Here is a 23289-nt window from a genome sequence, read left to right on the forward strand (position 1 = left end):
ACTTTCTGAATCTGTTAGTCCCCTCATTTCTCCCATACTCTTGAAGAAACATCACACATGTCTGACATGTACTCACATCACTTTATATAAGGGTAAACTTAATGTTTTTTTGTTTTGGAATGGGTGTGTTGTGTGTGTGTGTGTGTGTGCACGCACACACACACATATATGTGTATTTTCTTCCTTTCTTGGTTTTACCTGACATTGTTTAGGCTATAGCAGTTGTATTGGAGCACTTTTTTCAGTAATGATCTAGTGATAGTCAGGTCCTTTTATTTAGATTATATTTTGAGTTCTGAATATTACAATGCCACATTATTACCTATTTGTACAAACTGTTAAACTCTTCATATAATTTCTCTTTTACCTTTTTGGTTATTTTCTTAATCTATCATTTTGAAGTATTAAAAAATCTTAGAATATTCCAGAATAATTGTAGCACATTGTCTTTTTTTTTCCATTGGAGTTTATTGATTGCTCAGATAAGCCAATAAAAACCAGTAGTGAGAAGCGATGGAAGTAAAAGGATTATACAATAACAAGAGAAAAAACAACCCAACTAGGAATGATCTGGTAATACAGAAACCCAGATATAAGGAAGACAAAGGTCCCTCGTAAATGATGAGCTGAAATGCCTTCCCTAGATACACAGTTCTGCCAGGGTAAGCAGCTTGTTCTGATGGAGGAAGAGATGGCTAAACTTGAACACCTCAATTTGTAGAAATCCTTGTGATAAATCAGAGACTGAACAAACGGGTTAAATAAGGTGGGAATTTTAGGGTTCATATCTATCTAGTGCTATGCACCATGTAGGTGCAGTAAATTATAACTGAATTGTTTCCTGAATTTAATGTAAAAAAATTTGGTAAGATTTTAGTTTTGGCAGTTAGGCTGTAGGTTTTTTCCTAGGTAAGTTGTTATTACAATGTGTAAGTTAAGCAGGTATTTTACTGTTAGATTTCAGTCTTCAACCCTTGATTTTTTAAAACTTATCAAAATAATACATGTTTATTCTAATAAATGATACAGATATATGTAAATTTTAAAATTATAGTTCCCTTTTCTTCTCACCTATCCCCAACTGTTTAGTGTATATCCTTTCATACCTTTTGATCTGTTAGATGTCTTTGTGTATCATTTGGCCTTATTTATGGAATATTTCATACCACAATTTAAAATTTTTCATGTCACCAGATCTTTCTTTTTTTCCTCTTTTGTCATGCGGATTTCTTGCTTTCCATTCTTCTTACAACTGTTGTGGTAGATACTTATTTTCCTTTTTATGGAGAAAATATGAAAGTTATGAAATGAAAATATATAGAGAACCTTGAAACATTTGACCTTATTTTTTCTTATACTCTGCATCTGTGAATTATTTTATTAAGATTTAAGGCTTTTGTGTGTTTTATGTCTCCTTAACATGTTGACACATCAAGAATTAGTCAGCTGTGTGGGCTGGACTACTGCTGAAGAACTGTATTCATGTAGTGATGACCACCAGATAGTGAAGTGGAACTTGTTAACAAGTGAAACAAGTCAGATAGTAAAGCTTCCTGATGATATTTACCCAATAGATCTTCACTGGTTTCCAAAAAGTTTAGGCATAAAGAAGCAAACTCAAGCAGAAAGCTTTGTCCTTACAAGTTCTGATGGTAAGTTTTTGATAAATGTTATATGCTCATCTTTGTATTTAAAAGACATAGTATCTTGGTATGACTTATGCTTTTAGTTGTTTTACAAAGCTGATATTTGTAGATCTGCATACCTTCATTTACACATTTAATCCATATTCTGTGAAGTCATTTGGTTTGTGTATAGGCTATAAAACTATTGTCATGAAAGGAAGTGAATTAAACTGGCATATCCTGGGATTTGATCTGAGCTTTCTTTTGCCTTTACTTTTTCTGTGATCTCACAGAAAATAATTGTTAAACTATTATAAGTTTTGGTTCCTAATTTCTTCAAGTTTAACTTTATGACATAACCACACTAAAAAAACATGGGCACAATGCAACATTTAGTAAGCTATTAAATATTGTCTTTATTTTCTAGTACATGTTAATTTCTACTTAACAGAGTTGGAGATTTATTTAATTTGACTGTAGCTTTATTACTGGTGAGTAAAATGCATGACTTTTCTACTTTTTGAGGGAATGTTTTTATTTTCATAGAAACAACTTGACCTGTTTTTGTCTGTATTACACTTTACCTACTATGTCAATTAAAAATACATTCATCAAAAGTAATGGAAACTTATGTGGCTTACTTATGCACAGATAGAGTTTTTTGGTTCATCTAACTCCAGGGGTAGATCCTCAAGCACAGCTGCATTAGGCCCCTGTTCTTACCATCTCTTGGATGGGCTCTCCCCACAAGGGGAGCATGATGGCAGCCAGCAGCCCAAGGCTCATCCTAGAAAAGAAATGTCAGCAGAGAGGGTGCTGCTTCCTCATTATCTCTTGCAGGCAAGTGCAAACTTGGGTCATGTGCCCATGAAAGAATCACTTTAGTCAAGGGAATGGGATACTGGTTGACTGAATACAACAGGCCCCAGGCCACCATGGAAAGGGAAAGAGAAAGAGAAGAGGGCTTTTGTAACGAGGACAGGAAGGCATGTAATGACAAACGATCACATCAGATTCCACTTCTTTTACAGACACAACTTATGATAGTTGTTTTAACCTTATTTTTTCTGAATGTTGATTAAATGAGATATTGTGTGAAAGTAATTGGCACTTAGAAGATTAATTCTGAACCACAGCTAGAATTTGGCTTACCTCAGATGATAAAATGAAGGGTTGACTTTTTTAAAAAAAACTTTTAATTTTGATATAATTTCACATTTACAGAAAGGTTGTAAGAATTATACACATAACTCCTGCATATCTTTATCCAAATTCATTTATTGTTAACATTTTGTCCCATATACTTTATCATTGGCTCTCTCCCTCTCTTCTCCCCCACCCCCTATGACACTACACACAAACACACACATGTCTTTTTCCTAAGTATTTAAGGTTATTTTATAGACATGCCCTTTTAACCATAAATACTTCAGTGCATTTCCCAAGAATGAGGATTTCCTGTTATATAACCACAATACAGTGATCAAAATCAGGAAATTTAACATTGATGTTAAATTGAATATATAGTTCATATTCAAATTTTAATAATTGTCCTAATAATATCTTTTATAGAAATTTGTTTTCTTTTCTGGTACAGAGTAACACATTGCTTTTGTCATATTTCTTGAACCTCCTTTAATCTAGAGCCTCCTCAGTCTTTTTTATGATCTTGACAGTTTTGAAGAATACAGGCTTGTTATTTTTACAGAGTGTCCCTCAGTTTATGTTTGTCTGATATTTCCTCATAATTAGATTCAGTTTACATATTTCTTAGCAGCAATAATTAAAGTATCAGATTGAGAGATTTGTGATGCTGGTTTGACCCAGCATTATTATTGGTGATGTTAACTTTGATTACTTTGAAAGGTTGTATTCACTAAATCAAGCCACTGTAAAGTTACCGTTTTTCTGTTTTAATAAATAACTTACGAGAGGATACTTTCAGACTACATAAAAGTGTTCTCTTCCTCCTTAAACTTCCTCCCACTATTTAAGCATCTATTGATGATATTTGGCTGAATCATTTATTACTAAGATGGATGCCAAATGGTGATTCTTTTAAAACTTCATAATTCCTTCCATATTGATTAGTTGGTATTCTGCTGCAAGAAGAGCCTCCCCTCTCTCACCCGTGTTTGTTTACTTATGTCAGATTAGACTCATAATCTTATTTATTTCTTGAGTCTCCTGTTGCTATCATTTTTTAAATTTTAATGTGAAAATTGTCCCAGATTTGGCCAGTGGAGACCTATCAGGCCAGCTCCAATGAATTTTGGGGGGGGTTTGGTAATGTTTCCTCATTATTTTTTGAGCACTTCTTTGCTGGTACAAAATGTTTCGGGCTCATCTTGTACTTTATCAATCCCAGTCCCCAAACTATCCTTTTCTCCAAGGACGCCTGTTCTTTTCTTGGTGCTTATTGGTATTTAAAAACCAAGGTGAGAGTGCTAGCAAATATTTCAATGGGGTGTGTTTGCTTCAAGGGCCTCTCAGAGAGCTAAGAAATAGGAATATAAATGTATATTAAAAAATGTACATATCTGGGGTGCCTGGGTGGCTCAATCATTTGAGTGTCTGACTCTTGCTTCAGCTCAGGTTTCCTAGGGTTCCCAGCTCAGGTTTCTCAGGGCTGTGGTATTGAGCCCTGCGTAGGGTTCCGCACTGAGCATGGAGCCTGCTTAACATTCTCTCTCTCTCTCTCTCTCTCTCTCTCTCTCTCTTCCTCCCTCCTTCCCTCTGCTCCTTTCCCCTCACTGACATGTGCACTCTTTCGCTCTAAAACAAGACAAGACAAAATAAAACAAAAATCTGTACGTATCTATAGCTATTGATTTCTTTCTCCTGCGCTTCTTCCCTTCTTTTTCCTCTTTCCTCTCTTTGTTTTCTTTCCTTCCCTTTCCTCTGTTCCTTCTTTCCTTCCTTCCTTTCTATACTAAAAATCGTAAGTTCATTCTGATGCCACCAATTCAACACCACAGGGTTAATTCTAGTCTTTCTTTTTTCTATACTTGGAAACAGTGAGGGAGGCTGGCTCCTGTTATTCTCAATATATTTACTCACTTGCTCAATTCTACAATACACAGTAGATTGTTTCAGAATGGCTAATCTATACTACTGCAGAAAACTAGAGTTTAATATTTGTTTACTTTCATTTTTATCTTTATACTGAGTATATAGAGTTAAAGTCCTCTGTTCAAAAGTTACTTGCATTTTCCCTTTGTTTAACTGTTGGTATGTTATTCATTTAGAATATAGTTAAAGTATTATTTGTGTTTGTTTTCCATTGAAAGTTTCCTTTCTCCCCCATCTTTGTTGATTTGATTATTTTTTGGATATGTAAAACATTAATATGCATCATTCCACAAAGACAAAACTATATTTAAGAAATATACTTGGGGCGCCTGGGTGGCTCAGTCGGTTGGGCGTCTGACTTCGGCTCAGGTCACGATCTCGCGGTCCGTGGGTTCGAGCCCCGCGTCGGGCTCTGGGCTGATGGCTCAGAGCCTGGAGCCTGCTTCCGATTCTGTGTCTCCCTCTCTCTCTGCCCCTCCTCCGTTCATGCTCTGTCTCTCTCTGTCTCAAAAATAAATAAAACGTTAAAAAAAAAAGATATTAAAAAAAAAGAAATATACTCAACAATAAATTACCTAAAAAAAAAAAAAAAGAAATATACTCAGAGCAATGTCACTACTCCTCCTCACCCTATCCTATACATCCTGTTTCTGTTTACTCCTTGTAGGTAAACAATTTCTTTAGTTCTGGTTTATCCTTCATCCTTCCTGTTTGTCTTCTGGCAAAAGTAAACAGATAGTTCATATTTTCTCCTTTCACCTTTTGTATTACACAGAAGGTAGCATACCATATATTTTCTTTGCATTTTCCCTTTTTTTTTAACTCAATAGTATATTAGGATTGACTTTTATCTGGTGAATATGGATAGTAAGTATACTTAGTCTTGATAATTTCTGTTGTCTGAGTGTTTCTCTGAATTTAGATTACTTAATTACACTCAAAGAATAGTTGCTTGGATCTCTATTTCAAATTGGCTTTAATGCTCAACGTCGCTCCTCATCAGGGAAATACAAATCAAAACCACACTCAGATATCACCTCACGCCAGTCAGAGTGGCCAAAATGAACAAATCAGGAGACTATAGATGCTGGAGAGGATGTGGAGTAATGGGAGCCCTCTTGCACTGTTGGTGGGAATGCAAATTGGTGCAGCCACTCTGGAAAACAGTGTGGAGGTTCCTCAAAAAATTAAAAATAGACCTACCCTATGACCCAGCAATAGCACTGCTAGGAATTTACCCAAAGGATACAGGAGTACTGATGCATAGGGGCACTTGTACCCCAATGTTTATAGCAGCACTCTCAACAATAGCCAAATTATGGAAAGAGCCTAAATGTCCATCAACTGATGAATGGATAAAGAAATTGTGGTTTATAAACACAATGGAGTACTATGTGGCAATGAGAAAGAATGAAATACGGCCCTTTGTAGCAACGTGGATGGAACTGGAGAGTGTGATGCTAAGTGAAATAAGCCATGCAGAGAAAGACAGATACCATATGGTTTCACTCTTATGTGGATCCTGAGAAACTTAACAGAAACCCATGGGGGAGGGGAAGGAAAAAAAAAAAAGAGGTTAGAGTGGGAGAGAGCCAAAGCATAAGAGACTGTTAAAAACTGAGAACAAACTGAGGGTTGATGGAGGGTGGGAGGGAGGGGGGGGTGGGTGATGGGTATTGAGGAGGGCACATTTTGGGATAAGCACTGGGTGTTGTATGGAAACCAATTTGACAATAAATTTCATATATTGAAAAAAAAATTTTTTTAAATAAAAAAATTCAAATTGGCTTTAGATAGAACACTTTATGATAGGGAAAAAAATTAAAAATGTAATTTAAAAGATAAATTTGCAAAATTTATTTAAATATATAAATATAACTATATTATGACTTATGAGAAACTAACATTTCATTTTTTTAAGGTTTACTGTATAAAAAAAAACAAGTAACATAACATGCCACAACTAGATGTGGGAAAAAAAGAGAACCAAAGCAGAGTAGTTGAGTATTTTCTTCTAAGCTAGGATGAGGAATATTTGGGATCTTATGAAAGAGAGGGAAAAGTATGGTAGATCAAAGAAAAGAAATAGAAGGATAAGATAGAAAGGATCATCCATAAATGAAAAAGAAATGTTCAAAAAAGAATAAAGTATATGCCAACGGGAGGTGGTCAAGGGGTTTTCTGCCAGATAAACACTTGAGGTCATTTTATATATCAGTGCTATATTCTTTGTTATATGATACTTAAAAAAATATTATTCTGGTTAAAAAACCATATAACGTGAGATGTACCCTGTTAACAAATTTTTAAATATACAGTGTGGTATTGTTAACTATAAGCACAATACTGTACAGCAGATCTCTAGGACTTTTTCATTTTGTATGATGTTAACCCAGTTCTTAAAAAAATTCTTTTTTTCAAAATTTAATTTATTGCTCAGGAGATTCTCTTTTCTAGTTGCCACCAACTTTCTCCCCCAATGTTGGCAGAGAAGGTAGTGTTTTTGAGTTTGCTCTTCACTCTTTCAGTGTTCCCTCCCCCTCAGCCCCTCTCTCTTCTTTGTGGTGGTAACATTCCAAAAGAGATCCCTGAGATTCGCCAGCAGGTCCTGAAATACAGAAGGCAGACTTTTGCCAAGCATTTTATCTTACCAGTAATTCTCTCCCAACATTACTACTTCTTTTTGAATATTTCATGCAGCTGTATACTACTTTTTAGAAGATCTATTTCTATAACAATGTGTTAAAAGATTTACATTTAAAAATAATTGAATTATGTAAAATAGATTTGGGGAGCTGCCATATAAAGGAATTCTGGTATAAAATCTTTTGTAAAGCTGTTAAACACTTCTTAAATTATATTTACAGAAAGATAATTTTTTTCTTATTTTTAAAATATTTTAAAAGTTTTTAATTAATTTATTTTGAGAGGGAGAGAGAGAGAGCGTGAGAGGAAGCGTGAGCGGGGGAGGGGCAGAGAGAGGGAGGGAGAGAACACCAAGCAGGTTCTGCACTGTGAGTGCAGAGCCTGAGGTGGGACTTGAACTCACGAACTGTGAGATCATGACCTGAGTGGAAATAGAGAAGTCAGATGTTTAACCAACTGAGCCACTCAGACCCCCCAACAAAAGATGATTTTTTAATACATTGTATTAGGTATCTTGAAGTAATTCCCATATTTTTTTAATAGTTAATTTGTCCATTTAAAAATCCCACTTGAAAAAGAATTTGTGTGTTCATTTCTTTTTATCATAAGTTGGTGGTTGGTTACAGATCTCTGTGGCTTTTTGCAACCGTCTGCCAAATCATTTCTTCTATTAAGCAGTCTGCAAAAGTGCTCATGTGTCCTTTTTCCTAACACCCTATTCCAAGCTCTCTCATGTTTCCATGGACATTTCCTAAGGCATTTCTAACTTTAAGAAATGTGTTTTATATAATTTTAATGTTTCCTCTGTTCTTTTTCTCTTTTATAACATTTCCTTCTTTTTAAAAAGTTTATTTTTTATTTAATGAACAAAAGGTTAATTTTATACCTCAGGATATAAATATCCAAGTTTGTTATCCAAATCCATTTTTTGTTCAATAAATCAGTAAATGAATCATATTGATTATATTCTCTTCTCAACCCCACCCCTAGCAAATAATTGGGAATAAATTGATCTCTAGTTTGGTCTTGCATTTTAAAAAGATTATAGAAAAGTTAGAGAGCAGAACCAAAATAGTTAAATGGATAACCAGGAGTTTAAAAATACAGTATTTGATATGTGGGTGCATCTGGCTGGCCCAATGAGTAGAGCTTGTCACTCTTGATCTCAGGGTCCTGGGTTCAAGCCCCATGTTGGGCATGGAGCCTACTTAAACATTTTTTTTAAATTAAAAAAAATAAAAATATTTTATATATGTAATTTTATATTTATGCTTTATTCTGGGTATGCTATTAAAGCAATTTGTAACCAGACAAAATATTAAGGCCAAAGGTTTATTGAGCGCCAAATCTATGCAAAGAGCTGACCCTAGTTGTCCCAGTGTATGTCTTCTGTAAGGTCATAGGAAGCAAGAATAATTTTTAACACTTGTCAGAAAGTCCGTATTAGGTATTTTAGGATAAGAAATATCAACGAGGTTACCTGGATGGTTCAGTCGGTTAAGCATCTGACTCTTGATATTGGTTCAGGTCTGCTTGGGATTCTCTCTCTCCCTCTCCTTCTCTCTCTCTCTCTCTCTCTGCCCCTCCTTTCCCCTCTCTCAAAATAAATAAATAAACAAACAAACTTTAAAAAATATCAACGATATAAATACATACAATTTTTCAAATATGGAGTGGATTGAAAGGAAATTTCTGGATCCTTCATTTCTGGTTTAAGAGTTATTTGGTTAGGGGCGCCTGGGTGGCTCAGTCGGTTAAGCGGCCCACTTCGGCTCAGGTCACGATCTCGTGGTCCGTGAGTTCGAGCCCCGCGTCGGGCTCTGTGCTGACAGAGCCTGGAGGCTGTTTCAGATTCTGTGTCTCCCTCTCTCTGACCCTCCCCCGTTCATGCTCTGTCTCTCTCTGTCTCAAAAATAAATAAACGTTAAAAAAAACTTAAAAAAAAAAAAAGAGTTATTTGGTTAATCTCTTTGGTGATGGATTCATTCATTATATGCAACAGTTGTTTAGTATGTGGATATTCTGTGCTAGGCAGTAAGCTAACTTTTAGTGAGAACAGAACTGGGTAAAGTAAACAATGGCCACAGAAGTAGCTTTCCACTTTGTCATCTTTACAGTTTTCCTCTTTTGAGGCTTTCCCCCCTTGCATATTCTCTGTAAAGCAATGCATTAAAAAGTAAATCCCATATAATTTTGAGTTAGTTCATGAAGAGAATAATGACAGTTGAATTCAAAGTATTTTTATTACACTGAAAAATGTATAGGGAAAAGTAGATGCTGCTAGTGGGTAGTTAGATGAAGGAAAACGGTAGCTTATTGTTAAGGTCCTAGAAAATGAATGATGAGAAAAGAAAGCTATCGGATGGAATGACAAAAAAAAGGTGCCAGAGTAGTCTTTTTTTTTTTTTTTTTAAGTTAGGAGATGGTTACTGAATTAGTTAAGCTTAACAAATGCTGATTATGTAAATGTATTATTGCAAATAAAAATATGACTAAGATATGGCCTTCTGCCCTGATATGAATCACAGCCCAATAAAAACTGCAACAGAGCTGCAAATAATGTGCACTGTGTGTAAAAAAGAGGGAATGACTTTTTTGTTAAGAATGGGTAGGTGGTTAGTGAAATAACCACAGGGTGCTAGGTGTTAAATATTTCAAAGTCATCTGTATGAGACTTTTCCAGAGAAATGTTTTAAAGCCATCTTATGCATCTTAGATATATTTTTAGTGAATTGTTAATATTAAGCCAGATTCTTGAAAAGCCTTAAACTAAAAGTAAATTCAAACAAAATAAATTTTTGCAAGCAAAATTTGATTAGATAGCCACATTGATTATTTGCGAAAAATATATTTTTTTGATTTGGGGGAAGTTTCTAATTTCACTGTACTTAATTATATTATTATGAGCTATGTATTACTAGATTTCATGATTATTCAAAACCACACTATCTTTTCTCAGCTTTCTGTAGTAGTTATTCTTTGTACAGTTGATGTATCCCCTTGACATCTCTTAGATAGTTTGCTTATGTCCTTTAAAGTTGTCAGTTTTTACTTTTTGCCTGTATATGTGTGAACTTTTTGAGGACAGCAACCAAATAGCCTGCTCCTTTTTGTCTACCTAGTGCCTGGCACAGTGTAAAATCATATAAAGCAAGTATTTTGAAATTTGGAATTATCAATTATTAAATTAGTTAACAACAAGACCATTAAACAGAGATGGCCCTAATGCCTTTGGCTGGCCTGAGCAAACCAAAATCTGTCTGTAAACACTTTAAAGTTTTGAAATTGAAACCAAAGCACAACCAGTCATAAACAGCCAACTAGGCCTTAGGCTATAGCCAATCAATAATTTCCATACTTTGCTTCTACCTTTTCCTTATAAAAGTCTTTCCCTGAGCTCCTGTTGGTGGAATACTCTTAACCACTTTTGGTTTAAGTGCTGCCCAATTAGAAGAGATTTTTGCTCAAATAAACTCTTAAAATTTTTTGTTATGCCTCAGTTTATTGTTTAACACCATTTAACTGTCCTGGTTCCTGTCCTCTACACCTTTACCAGCTTTTTGGTATCTTGCAAACAACAACAATGACAACAACAACAACAAAGACTGCAAAACCCTGCTGAATTAGAAGGCTTTCTTGACATTTCTCTTGGCCCCCTTTGGCCATATCCCAATGAAGTTTTGTTGTCCCTCTAATCTATCATAATAGCATCATGTACATATTTCTATTACACCACTTGTTTCAAGATTTTCTAATTTTGTTTTCAGGCTTGTTTACCAATAGATTTGTTTGTTCCTTGAAAGTAGGAACAATTGGGGTGCCTGGGTGGTTCAGTCGGTTAAGAGTCGGACTTTTGATTTTGGCTTAAGGTCATGATCTTATAATTCGTGAGTTCGAGTCTCATATAGAGCTCTGTGCTGACAGTGCGGAACCTGCTTGGGGTTCTTTGTCTCCCTCTCTCTCTGCCTCTCTCTCCTTTTCTCTCTCTCTCTCTCTCTCTCTCAAAAATAAATAAATAAACATTAAAAAAAGACAGTAGGAACAAGTATTTGAGTAGGAATATTATTTGTCTTTATGTCTCCGGTGCCTAGCACTATGCTAATCTAGCAGTAGGAACTCAACGGATATTTGCTGATTGAGAAAATCCAAATAGATTTCTCAAGTATAATTTCTTTTAGGTAAATTTCATCTGATTTCTAAGTTAGGAAGAGTGGAAAAAAGTGTAGAAGCTCACTGTGGAGCAGTTCTTGCAGGAAGATGGAATTATGAAGGAACAGCATTAGTTACAGGTAAGTTGTCGCAAAAATGACATTTTAAACGAATTTTTTAAAGGAAAATTTTCTTTGAATCATATTTTCTTTAGTAATAGTGTCTTTCATTGTTTAAGGGCAGATAATTGGCAAAGCATTGAACTAACCTGCTAGATAATGTTATAATTCAGAATGTCATATTAATAATATATGATTTATGGAGAATATTCTGTCAAGACTTTTGAAATGGTCAGTTATGAGATAAATAAAAGTTGTAATTCTTTAAAATTTTAAAATTCAAAATATTCTTATTGAACTGACCTTTACCCCCATTCCATCTCTCTCCCATCTCGTGCTTTACTGCAAGTATTCTCATCTTTGTCTATGGTATTAGTTATCTATTGTTGCCTAACAAATTACCCCAAAAGGTAATGGCTTAAGACAGTAAACATGTATTATCTTACAATTTCTGTGGGACAAGGAAGATTTAATTTGGTTGGGTAGTTCTGTCTCAGACTCATGTTGTTGGATAGGGCTTTAATAATGTGAAGGCTTGATTGGGGCTGCTTCCAAGATGGCTCACTCACATGCTCTTGGCAAGCGGCCTTAGTTCCTCTCTGACTGTTGGCAGCAGGCCTTACTTCCTCGCCACACGGTCTTCTCTGTAGGGCTGCTTGAGTGTTGTAACAACATGACAGCAGGCTTCATAAGTGAGTGATCCAAGAGAGAGCAAGATGGAAGACACAATATATTTTTTGAACCACCCTTGGAAGTCATTCTCTATCATTTCTACCACATTCTATGAGAAGAAAGTCACTAAGTATAGCTCACTGTGAAGAAGAGAGAAATTAAGCTCCACCTATTAAAAGGAGGAATAACAAAGAGTTTGTGAATACATAGTAAAACCACCAACCTATTCCCTGGGCTTTCTTTTAGGACTTTTTTCAGTGAGTTGTTCCTTCTCTTGTCTATTTTTTCAACTTGTCCTTTTCCAGGGGTTTCTTTTTCAGCATATAAATGTATTCAGATATTATCCATCTTGAAAATGAGAATAATGAAATAATCCTGCCTTTAACAAATAATTCTCTCTAGATACAACTTCCTCTTTTTTCTTTTAGGCAAGCTATTCAAAAGAGAAGGCTACTACTTCACTCCATTCTTTCCCCACTTCACTGGAATTTGCCTGCAACCCTTCTTTTGCACTGAAGGCACTTTTCTTAGAATTGTAGGGTGGAGATTTCAGTGAAAATGAAAGTATTATTTGAATAATATTTTCATAAGTCTTCTAAGATTAAAGGAAAAAAAATAAAAATTTTGGGCATGGAAGTTGGGCTTACTCTGATAAAATTGTTTCAGAGTAACTTCAATTAAATTTTATAGTTATGAAACACTGTCATTTAATGAGTAAATTGTATCCGAATTTTAAATATGTGTTAATATGATATATTGATTTTTATATGCACATTTAATGTTTAAATTTGTTTTCTATAGATGAAAACATCAATTATTATTCTCTCTTTATAGCTGGAGAAGATGGACAAATAAAAATCTGGTCAAAGACTGGGATGCTAAGATCAACTTTAGCTCAGCAAGGTACATATAATAATCAATTAAGATGTCTTAACAGTTTCTTTTAAAAACAGACTATTATAGTTCTTAAGACAGATTTAGGTTGGGTTCAAACCTGAAATCTCTTATTCCTATTTACACTTTTTCCTCTTATTTTCCATGTTGCCTGATAGGCCATGATAACTGTATTATTTGAGCCAAGAAATAGAAGAAACACTCAAGGGCTTTTTCTTTTCTTTAAAAAAATTTTTTTTAATGTTTATTTATTTTTGAGAGAGGGAGAGAGATGTGAGATAAAGCACGAGTGGGGGAGGGGCAGAGAGAGAGGGAGACAAAGAATCCAGAAGCAGGCTCCAGGGCTTGAACTCATGGACCGTGAGGTCATGACCTGAGCTGAAGTCGGACGCTTAACCGACTGAGCCACCCTGGTGCCCTAGCTTTTTTAGTCAATCTATATAAATGCAGTTAAAGGCTAATGATTCTTTTAAAAATAATTCTGAGGCCTTATGAGCATATACTACCTGGAATAGGATTGGGTGTCTATTTAAGTAAATAATAGTAATAGAAAACATTGAAAGTATCTCCGTACTTAAAAAGTCCTAATAAGCTCATAATATTATCATCCTTTCTAAATTGTATTCTACATTTGGTGTCTACTCATGGAAGGGAGCAGATACCTTGATGATTCAAAACTTGGTAAACTACAAGTACTTAGAGCAACATCTTAGTTTTCTATGTTAATTGGAAAGAAGTGCCCATAAAATCAATCCAGTGGTCATTCCCGTTGGGATTTTGTGTGTGTGCGTGTGTGTGTGTGTGTGTGTGTGCATGTAGCAGATTTATTTTCCTAATTAGATTTTATCTAGTAATAGTAAAGCAGTTTTAATGTTGATCTGAACACATATCAGCTGATCTTTAGAGACAGGTTGTAGATAATTCTTTAGAATTATATGATAAAGTCATATTGTGAGGTATCTCCAGTTAATGACTTCCAAAAATTTCCAGATTTAATTTTTTAAGTCATGTGTACTCTTAGAATAGTGTTAAAATAGTTACATTTCCTTAGCTGCACATTAACCAAATTTTAGCAAAGGGCCACCATAAATAATAGGTAGTAGTTATTTAGGTAATCATAAATACTAGGTAATGGTTATCTCCTGAGGTTAAGTATTTGCTACAGATAATCTCCAAATAGAATATTTATCCATGAATAGAAAATTCAGAGTTCATAGAAACATATATGGGTGAATTTTAGTTAGGAAAAAATGTCAATCCATTCTTACTTTAGCAATAAAATGTACCTCTAGAAAATAAATTTTATTTAGATTTTTTAGGAAGAATGGGGATTTATTTTTGGCTTTATAATTTTTGTTAGGGCTAATTATTTGGCATTCTCACTATATGATGTCTGACTTATAAGCAACTGACAGAATTCTTCTAGAAATTATTGCCCCCTTGGAGCTGGGGCTATGGTTCTTTTCAGCTGTTGCTGCTGCTGAGACACGTCCTTTTTTCCTTTCTTTTCTCTCTTATTAAATTTGTTGTTTACAGAAGCCACAGATATTTAGAGAAATTCCAAAAGTTTCTTTCACTACCCATTATAGCAACTGGAATTCTTGTCTAAGACCCTTCTTCACTAGTAGCCCTGTAAGGTTACTTATTTGTTTTCTTAAATTCTTCCCAATCATCTCCTGCCCTTCTACTGCCCTTGCATTTACCATTTTGGACTTTCTGAAGTCTAAAGTTGAAAGTTAGAATATGTTTTTTAATATAAACAGTGTTAATCATGGAGGATAGTTGACATAGTACTATTAGTTCGGTACGATGGTTTACCTGTGTAATGGGTCTGGAAACCAAATTGCCTCTTATTTTACTTTTATGGAGAAATATATTCAGAGTTCCCAAATTTGCAATGGCAACTTGGAAGCATAATATGTTTATAAATTAAGGGCGTTTTATAAATCTGAGGTCACAAACAGGTGGTCTATGGGCTGAATCTGGCACACTAGAATGGTACAGGATCGATATTAAAATCAGGACATTTCACACACAAATTTGGTCTTCTGTCTTGAATTCATGAAGATTTACATCTATATTTTCTTCTAAGAGTGTTATAGTTTTCGTGTTTACATTTAGGTCTATGATCCATTTTGAGTTAGTTTTTGTGTATGATATTTATTTTAGATAGGGATGGGTAGTACTCTTTTTTTTTTTTTTCTTCCTCCAAATAGATGGGTAAATAGATTCTCTTAAAAGCGAAAATACTGCTTAGGTCATATAATATAGTATTTATTATATATTCATATAAATAGTGTATAGTATAGTATTTATTATATATTCATCATATCATGTAATATATTTTCCATTGACATTCCAAATAGCTATAATTTTTTCTTTCTTTCTTTCTTTCTTTCTTTCTTTCTTTCTTTCTTTCTTTCAATATTTTCATTTATTTTTGAGGCAGAGAGAGACAGAGCATGAGCAGGGGAGGGGCAGAGAGACAGGAGATAAAGAATCTGAAGCAGGCTCCAGGCTCTGAGCTGTCAGCACAGAGCCCGACACGGGGCTTGAACCCACGGACTGTGAGATCATGACCTGAGCTGAAGTCGGTCGCTTAACCGACTGAGCCACCCAGGCACCCCAGCTATAATTTTCTTAACATCAAATGGCTGTAAAAGGGCTGATCATTTTTATCTTATTTGAATCTTATTTATTTTCCTCACTCAAGGTTTATATTAATTATGAGATTAATTAGCAAAAATAAATTATATAGATTTTCTTATTTTGGTTAACTTATTGGTATTTCAACTGAATAATCATATCTTTTTTTTTAGATTAAGAATTACAGATTTACTGTAGAACTATGCATCTAATTTTTGAGTTTTTGATCATTGGTGCCACCCACACTTTCCTAATAAGGCATAGACTTTTCCCATTTTATCTCTGGGAAAAATCATTGGAAAAATTAAGTTATAACAACATTGAAGGAAAAATATCAGGTTATTTATAAGGTATATTTGATTTATTAGAGATTACAAGTTTTGAGGGTGATTATAAACCTGAACTATGAACTACTGAGAGCTGGATGCTGAAGGCACGAGTAAGGAGGCCAAAGTAGGTGGGGTCAGGGACTCCAGCCTCCTTTTAGGATAAAAACTGGAAATTTTGGTACGAAAATGAAATAACACAAACCTGAGTTATCATAAAACTTGGAATTCAGCAAACAATGTTGAAAGCATCTTTGTGATTTTTACTACGTGTTTATGTTAATTGTATTTATTTTTGATGAATAGAAAAAATTCTGAATTCATTTCTTAATGACTGGAGCCAGATGTACCCATAGAAAAAGTCGTAGTCATCACCTTTTTCTCTAATACAGAAAAAGCATTAATTCTAAAGGTTTTGGTTTTTTTTTTTGAAAAATGTGACTTAGTTTAGAAACAATTCTTACTGGTACCTATGAGGAGTCATTTTTCCTTATTAGAGAAAAATAATGTATGGGCCAATGATAATTATAATTAAACCATATCTTGTGTTACATTGTATATTTTAATTATAGGCTAAAATTGGAATAGAGTAATACTGCAAACCTTTGAGGACATTCCTCCTATATTATATTCAAATGGAAGAATGGAATGACAAAAATGGAATCTATCTATAATGAATTTAGTACAGGAGGTAAACTGGAAATATAAATAACTGTTACACAATGCAGGATGCTGTGAGAGGACAGGAAGACAGAGATGAATGCTTTGGGGAGGAAAGAAAGTATCAGAAAGGCTTCCTGGCAAATATTCCTGGAATATCTTAAAAAAATTTTTTTTTTCAATGTTTAGTTTTTTTATTTTGAGAGAGAGAGAGAGTGACCAAGCAGGGGAGGGGCAGACAGAGAGGGAGGGAGAGAATCCCAAGCAGGCTCCACGCTGTCAGTGTGGAGCCCAACGTGGGGCTCAAACTCACAAACTGTGAGATCATGACCTGAGCAGAAACCAAGTGTGGGATGCTTAACCAACTGAGCCATCCAGGTGCCCCTCCGCTTTTTTTTAAGTAGGCTTCACGTTAAGTGTGGAACCCAATGCAGAGCTTGAACTCACAACCCTGAGATCAAGACCTGAGCTATCAAGAGTTGGACACTTAACTGACTGAGTCACACAGGCGCCTCTAGAATATATTTTGATTGGGCTTTGAAGGATAAATAAATTAGGGAAGTAAATGGGCTTGTTGGCAATGGAGTAGGGCTGATTTGCCCCAGTGGCCCTCAGAGATGCTCAATTTCTTGTCTGGATTCCATCTGGAAGCCCCAGAATCCCCTCCTCAAGTTTTCTTGGGAGTCTAAGGCAGGTGGATCTCTAAGTCATGGCCAAGTGGTTGGAGCCATAAGACTGGTCTGGCTGATCACGGTCTCAGCTGGTCAGGGCTCCAACCCATCGTGCCCACATACCACCTGCCACTGCAGGGGCCTCCTTCGGGTCTGTCTCTGAGCTGCCCCACCCTTCTGGAGGCTTCCTAGAGCCTCTGCTGGCTGGAGACGTGGGGCACTTGCTGTCTAGAGGAGGAGTGTCTGCGATGGGTCCCCAAATCCATGTTCTGTGTTACCACCATGTTCCAATAAAGCTATCGAAACAGAAAAAAAAAAATGGCAATGGAGTGGGGCTGTGGAGGAAGTTAGATGATCAAAGGTATAGAGGCAGAATAGCATAAAGCATGGAAGTCAGGTGAATGTGAACAGACCCCTTGGGCCAGGGGTAGGCTGTATGAGGGATAGTGTTGCTAGAGGGACCAAGACATTGATGGTCTTGGATGCTAAATGAAGCAGTTTTGATCTTATTTTATCAGAATACAAAACCTTAAAAAAAATAAGCAAAAGAATAAGAGATAAAGACTATCTGTTAGGAACATAACCTTAGCAGTAATAGGTAGGATAAATGAGAGGAAATAGAGATTAAATGGGGTGACCAGCAAGAGACACATGAAAAGATGCTTCCCATCACTGTCCATTAGGGAAATGCAATTCAAAGCCGCAATGGGATATCACCTTACATCTGTCAGAATGGCTAAAATAAAAAAGAAAAGAAACAACAAGTGTTGGTGAGGATGTAAGGAACAAGAAATCCTCATGCACTATTGGTGGGAATGTAAGTATAGCCACTGTGGGAAGCAGTATGGAGGTTCCTCTTAAAAATAGAAATAGGGACACCTGGCTGGCTCCGTCGGTTGAGCATCTGACTGTTGATTTTTGTTTAGGTCATGATCCCAGGGTCGTGGGTTTGAGCCCTGCATCAGGCTCTGTGCTGAGCATGGAGTCTGCTTGAGATTCTCTCTCTCTCTCTCTCTCTCTCTCTCTCTCTCTGTCTTCCCTCCCCCCACCCCAACTCCTTTTCTTGCTCTCTCTCTCTAAAATAAAAAATAATAATAAGGGCACCTGGGTGGCTCAGTTGCTTGGGTGTTCGACTTCAGCTGAGGTCATGATCTCGCCGTTTGTGGGTTCGAGCCCCGTGTCAGGCTCTGTGCTGACAGCTCGGAGCCTGGAGCCTGCTTTGGATTCTGTGTCTCCCTCTCTCTCTGCCCCTCCCCCACTCAAACTCTCTCTCTCTCTCAAAAATAAATAAAACATTAAAAAAATTAAAAATAATTAAAAAATAGAAATACCATATGATACAGTAGTTCAACTACTGGGTATTTACCCAAGGAAAACAAAAACACTAATTCAGAAAGATATATGCTCCCCTGTGCAGCATCATTTACAATAGCCAAGATACAGAAGCAACCTAAGCATCCATTGATAGATGAATGGATAAGGGAAATGTGGTATATATGTACAATGGAATATTACACAGCCATAAAAAAGGTAAAGTCTTGTCATTTGAGACAACATGGGTGGACCTAAAGGGTATTATGCTAAGTTGGTTGCTAGAGGGAAGGGGGTGAGGGGATGGGATAAATGGGGGAAGGGGAGTGGGAGATAATAGGCTTCCCGTTATGGAGTGAATAAGTCACAGGAATAAAAGGCACAATATAGGGAATATAGTCAACGATATTGTAATAGTGTTGTTTGATGACAAATGGCAGCTATGCTTGTGGTGAACATAGCATAACATATAGAGAAATTGAATCACTGTGTTGTACACCTGAAACTAATGTAACACTGTGTCAACTACATTCAGAAAAATTAAAAATAATAATAACCAAAAAATAAAATAAATTGGGGTGACCAGTACGGAGGTTATTGGAATGTTCTATGCTAGTGTGCAATAAGGCTTGAACAGAGGCAGCGATGATAGTAGTTGAAAAAAGTAAATAGTTCTTAGTGGCTGAGAGGAATGGATATCTTGTAAAAGGGAAAAAATACAGACAGAAGAATAAATGAGGGGTTAGTGTGGAAGGATAATAGTTTTGAATATGTAGAGTTTGAAGTCTTCAGGGCAAGTGGAAATAATGTGTTAGAGCTCAGAGGTAAAGGCTGAAATATTAAAGTGAGAGTCAGTTTCGGAAAGGTAAAAGATGAAGCTATAGGGGAAGTTGCCATCCCCAAGGGAGAGGTGGCTGAGGCTAGAAACTAAAGATGCAAATGCATTCATTTAAGCTTTTTCTCTGTACCGACCCAGTGACATATATAACCCAAAAGTTGCTTTTGTGTGGAATAAATCCCACTTGATTTATTGTTAGTATATGTCCCTACAAGTAGAATGAAAGAGGAATAATTCTTGGTGTTCTAATTCTTAATGATTTGGCAACCCCAAAACATTGAGTTCTTACTATCATGAACAACACAATAAACAGCTGGTTGTTTATTGTGTTACAAAGTAATTTCTAGTAGTAGTAGCTAACAGATAGTGCTTATATAGTATCAGACTCTGCTCTGAGTACTTTACTTATACCCAATGTAGACCTATATTACATTGAAGGCAAAGATAGCTAATTCTTCAGTGTAGTAGTGAAGAGTTTGTTTCAAAGCATTCTTAAAAACATACAAAAACAACATTTTAGGGGCTACTTTTTAGTATGAGTGTGAAAAACATGGTATATTTGACCATGCACTTCCTTAAAACAATCGAAATACATTTTTGTCTCCTCTTCTGTGGTTTAAAATGCCTTCAACAGGTTGAAAGAATTTAGATAATTTGTTTTACAGAGAGATAAGGGTCTGACATTTAACACAACCCCAGGTGCATGTGGTTTCTTAAAAAATGTCAAAAGGGTCATGTGATCTTAGTGTACAAAGTCAGAAAAACAAGATCTTTTTGAGTGTCTTAACTGAAATGGAGCATAAATGAAAATTCCCAACATAAAAAGCAAGACATTATTTAATTCTTCTGAAACTACTTTTGTTTTTTTGTCCATTTTTTTGTTAATGTTTGAATTAATAACATCTTATTACATATTTTGCTAAACTTTTTATAGTAAACTTATTCAACCTGAAGGCTATATTTGTTATTTTCATACTGACTTTGCGAAGTGAAGTGTGGCTCTGGGAGTAAGTCAATGCTTTAATAAGGATATTTTTTAAAAAACATTTTAAATATTACAGATTTGTTTGAAGTGCAAGTGGGATAGATTTCATCATAATAGAAACCATAATTTTCTTTATGAAGCTAATTTATCTACTTTCAGTAATAATCTTTATCCGAACTACCCAAATTGGAAATTGTATTGTATGTCTCCTTTTGGGAAAGAAAACTTTCATGAATATACTAGTTTTACACTTAACATTTTATTATAAATATAAGAGCTGAATAAAATGAAGACTTCTCTTAGTTCTTGATGTTATACCCATTTTGAATATTGGTGGTTAAGAAGATTTAACTAATGAGACTTGGCTATTAATCTTACCTATCATAACCCTATATTTGTGTTCTGATTGAACAAATGTGATTAAAAGCCTCATGTATTACAAAGGAATTGCTTAACTTTTCCTCTATAAGCTTATTTTGTTTTATACAATACATTATTATATCTGTTTTTTAAACAGTATTATTGTTTAAAAATATTTTTTAAACAGGAAGTGAATAATCACTAAGTTCCAACACGGAAGATAAGAATTCTGAAGATTTGTAAGATTTATAAGCAAGGAAATGGTGACACAGCTGACTTAATGAGGCAACAGATTCAATGTTAAAGAGGACAAAAGCGTCCATAGCTCCTCATCCTATACCCCAACTGTGCCTTTTACCACAACTAAAGGGCTAGAGTCACATCCTGTATAACTCAATGGGAGTTGTATTTACTGAATTATTTCCTTGAGGATAGATGTTTGTCATAGTTTAGTAAACACCCCAGGAAAGTGTAATTTTACTGAATATATTCATGATGATCTTTAATTAAAACATATTAAGTTACTTTTTTTGAACAATAATTACAACTATAATACTGGGAATAAAGAAGGTACCTATATTTCTCATTGTATCAAATAATCTTTCCGCCCCTATTCCCTTCCAGTAATCATCAAGAACCACATTTGAAATATCTCAAATTTTGATTTACATTTTCTGAGAAATTTATTAGAGAGGAATTCTGTTCATTTGGAGATTTACTTGTGAAGCCCAGCCAGGTCAGCTCCTGGCTACTTCCAGAGAATATTACAAGAGAACATACTTACCAAGTACCGAAGAAGTGCCTTCTGAGGTTGGCCATCTGTAGGTTCCTCTGATAGAGAACAATCCTGGATGTCATAGATTGAATAGCATATTAAGACCCAATATAAAACTCAATAAATAGAAGGCATACTTTATGGTGGTTGTTTTTTTTTTTTTTTGGATTAGGTCTAAACTAGATTTTCTAAATCCCTTAAACCACTGAGACTTACAGCTGAATTATATTCTGATTAGGAAGAAAATGGCATAAAGGAAGTAGGGTGCCACTTGAACACAAACATTTATCTTACTGAAATTTACTCCCTGTTAATTACTGATTACTCCCTGTTGATTAGCATCAGTTGGGTTTGCATTTAAATAAACAATTAAATCTTATTGATTGCCCATAAATCCTCAGATTCAGATTTCATTTTAGTGAAAATGTAAATTACAGAAAGATTCATTTATTCATTCACAGAAAGCCAACTGCTACAATAGTCTGACTTAGGAGTTCCAGACAATATTTTAAAAGCTTGGCTTTAGAAATATAGTAGGATTAATATTTCATAGATTAATTGTTCACCTTCATTCACTTTCCTAATGGATAGGTAACTGGGTCAGAATTTTGTTTTTTATTTTTTAAAATTTACATACAAATTAGCGTATACTGCAACAATGATTTCAGGAGTAGATTGCTTAATGCCCCTTACCCATTTAGCCCATCCCCCCTCCCACAACCCCTCCAGCAACCCTCAGTTTGTTCTACATATTTATGAGTCTTTTCTGCTTTGTTCCCCTCCCTGTTTTTATATTATTTTTGTTTCCCTTCCCTTATGTTCATCTCTTTTGTCTCTTAAAGTCCTCATATGAATGAAGTCATATGATTTTTGTCTTTCTCTAATTTCACTTAGTATAACACCCTCCAGTTCCATCCACGTAGTTGCAAATGGCAAGATTTCATTCTTTTTGATTGCTGAGTAACACTCCATTGTGTATATATACCACATTTTCCTTATCCATTCATCCATTGATGGACATTTGGGCTCTTTCCATACTTTGGCTATTGTTGATAGTGCTGCTACAAACATGGGGGTGCATGTGTCCCTTTGAAACAGCACACCTGTATCCCGTGGATAAATGCCTAGTAGTGCAATTGCTGGGTCATAGGGTAGGTGTATTTTTAATTTTTTGAGGAACCTCCATACTGTTTTCCAGAGTGGCTGCACTAGCTTGCATTGCTACCAACAATGCAAAAGAGATCCTCTTTCTCCACATCCTTGCCAACATCTGTTGTTGCCTAAGTTGTTAATGTTAGCCGTTCTGACAGGTGTAAGGTGGTATCTCATTGTGGTTTTGATTTGTATTTCCCTGATGACAAGTGATGTTGAGCATTTTTTCATGTGTCGGTTGGAAATCTGGATGTCTCCTTTGGAGAAGTGTCTATTCATGTCTTTTGCCCATTTCTTCACTGGATTATTTGTTTTTTGGGTGTTGAGTTTGGTAAATTCTTTATCGATTTTGGATACTAACCCTTTATCTGTTATGTCATTTGCAAAT

The 23289-nt window shown here is 35.4% G+C and overlaps 1 protein-coding gene across 6 annotated transcripts in view; it reads left to right on the forward strand.

The window, feature by feature from the left end:
- IFT80 (intraflagellar transport 80) overlaps positions 1-23289 on the forward strand; it is a 140406-nt gene that overhangs the window by 16351 nt on the left and 100766 nt on the right. For 4 of the 6 annotated variants that reach the window (XM_042956575.1, XM_042956577.1, XM_007086253.3 and 1 more), the window contains exons 3-5: positions 1431-1652; positions 11522-11632; positions 13118-13186. In XM_042956575.1, coding sequence (XP_042812509.1) covers positions 1431-1652; positions 11522-11632; positions 13118-13186 — 402 coding nt within the window. Of the gene's footprint in view, positions 1-1430; positions 1653-11521; positions 11633-12715; positions 12844-13117; positions 13187-23289 lie in introns of those variants that run through there. The other 2 variants (XM_042956578.1, XM_042956579.1) reach the window with 2 other exon arrangements.

Source organism: Panthera tigris, chromosome C2 (assembly GCF_018350195.1).
Source record: "Panthera tigris isolate Pti1 chromosome C2, P.tigris_Pti1_mat1.1, whole genome shotgun sequence".
NCBI classification, from domain to species: Eukaryota; Metazoa; Chordata; class Mammalia; order Carnivora; family Felidae; genus Panthera; species Panthera tigris.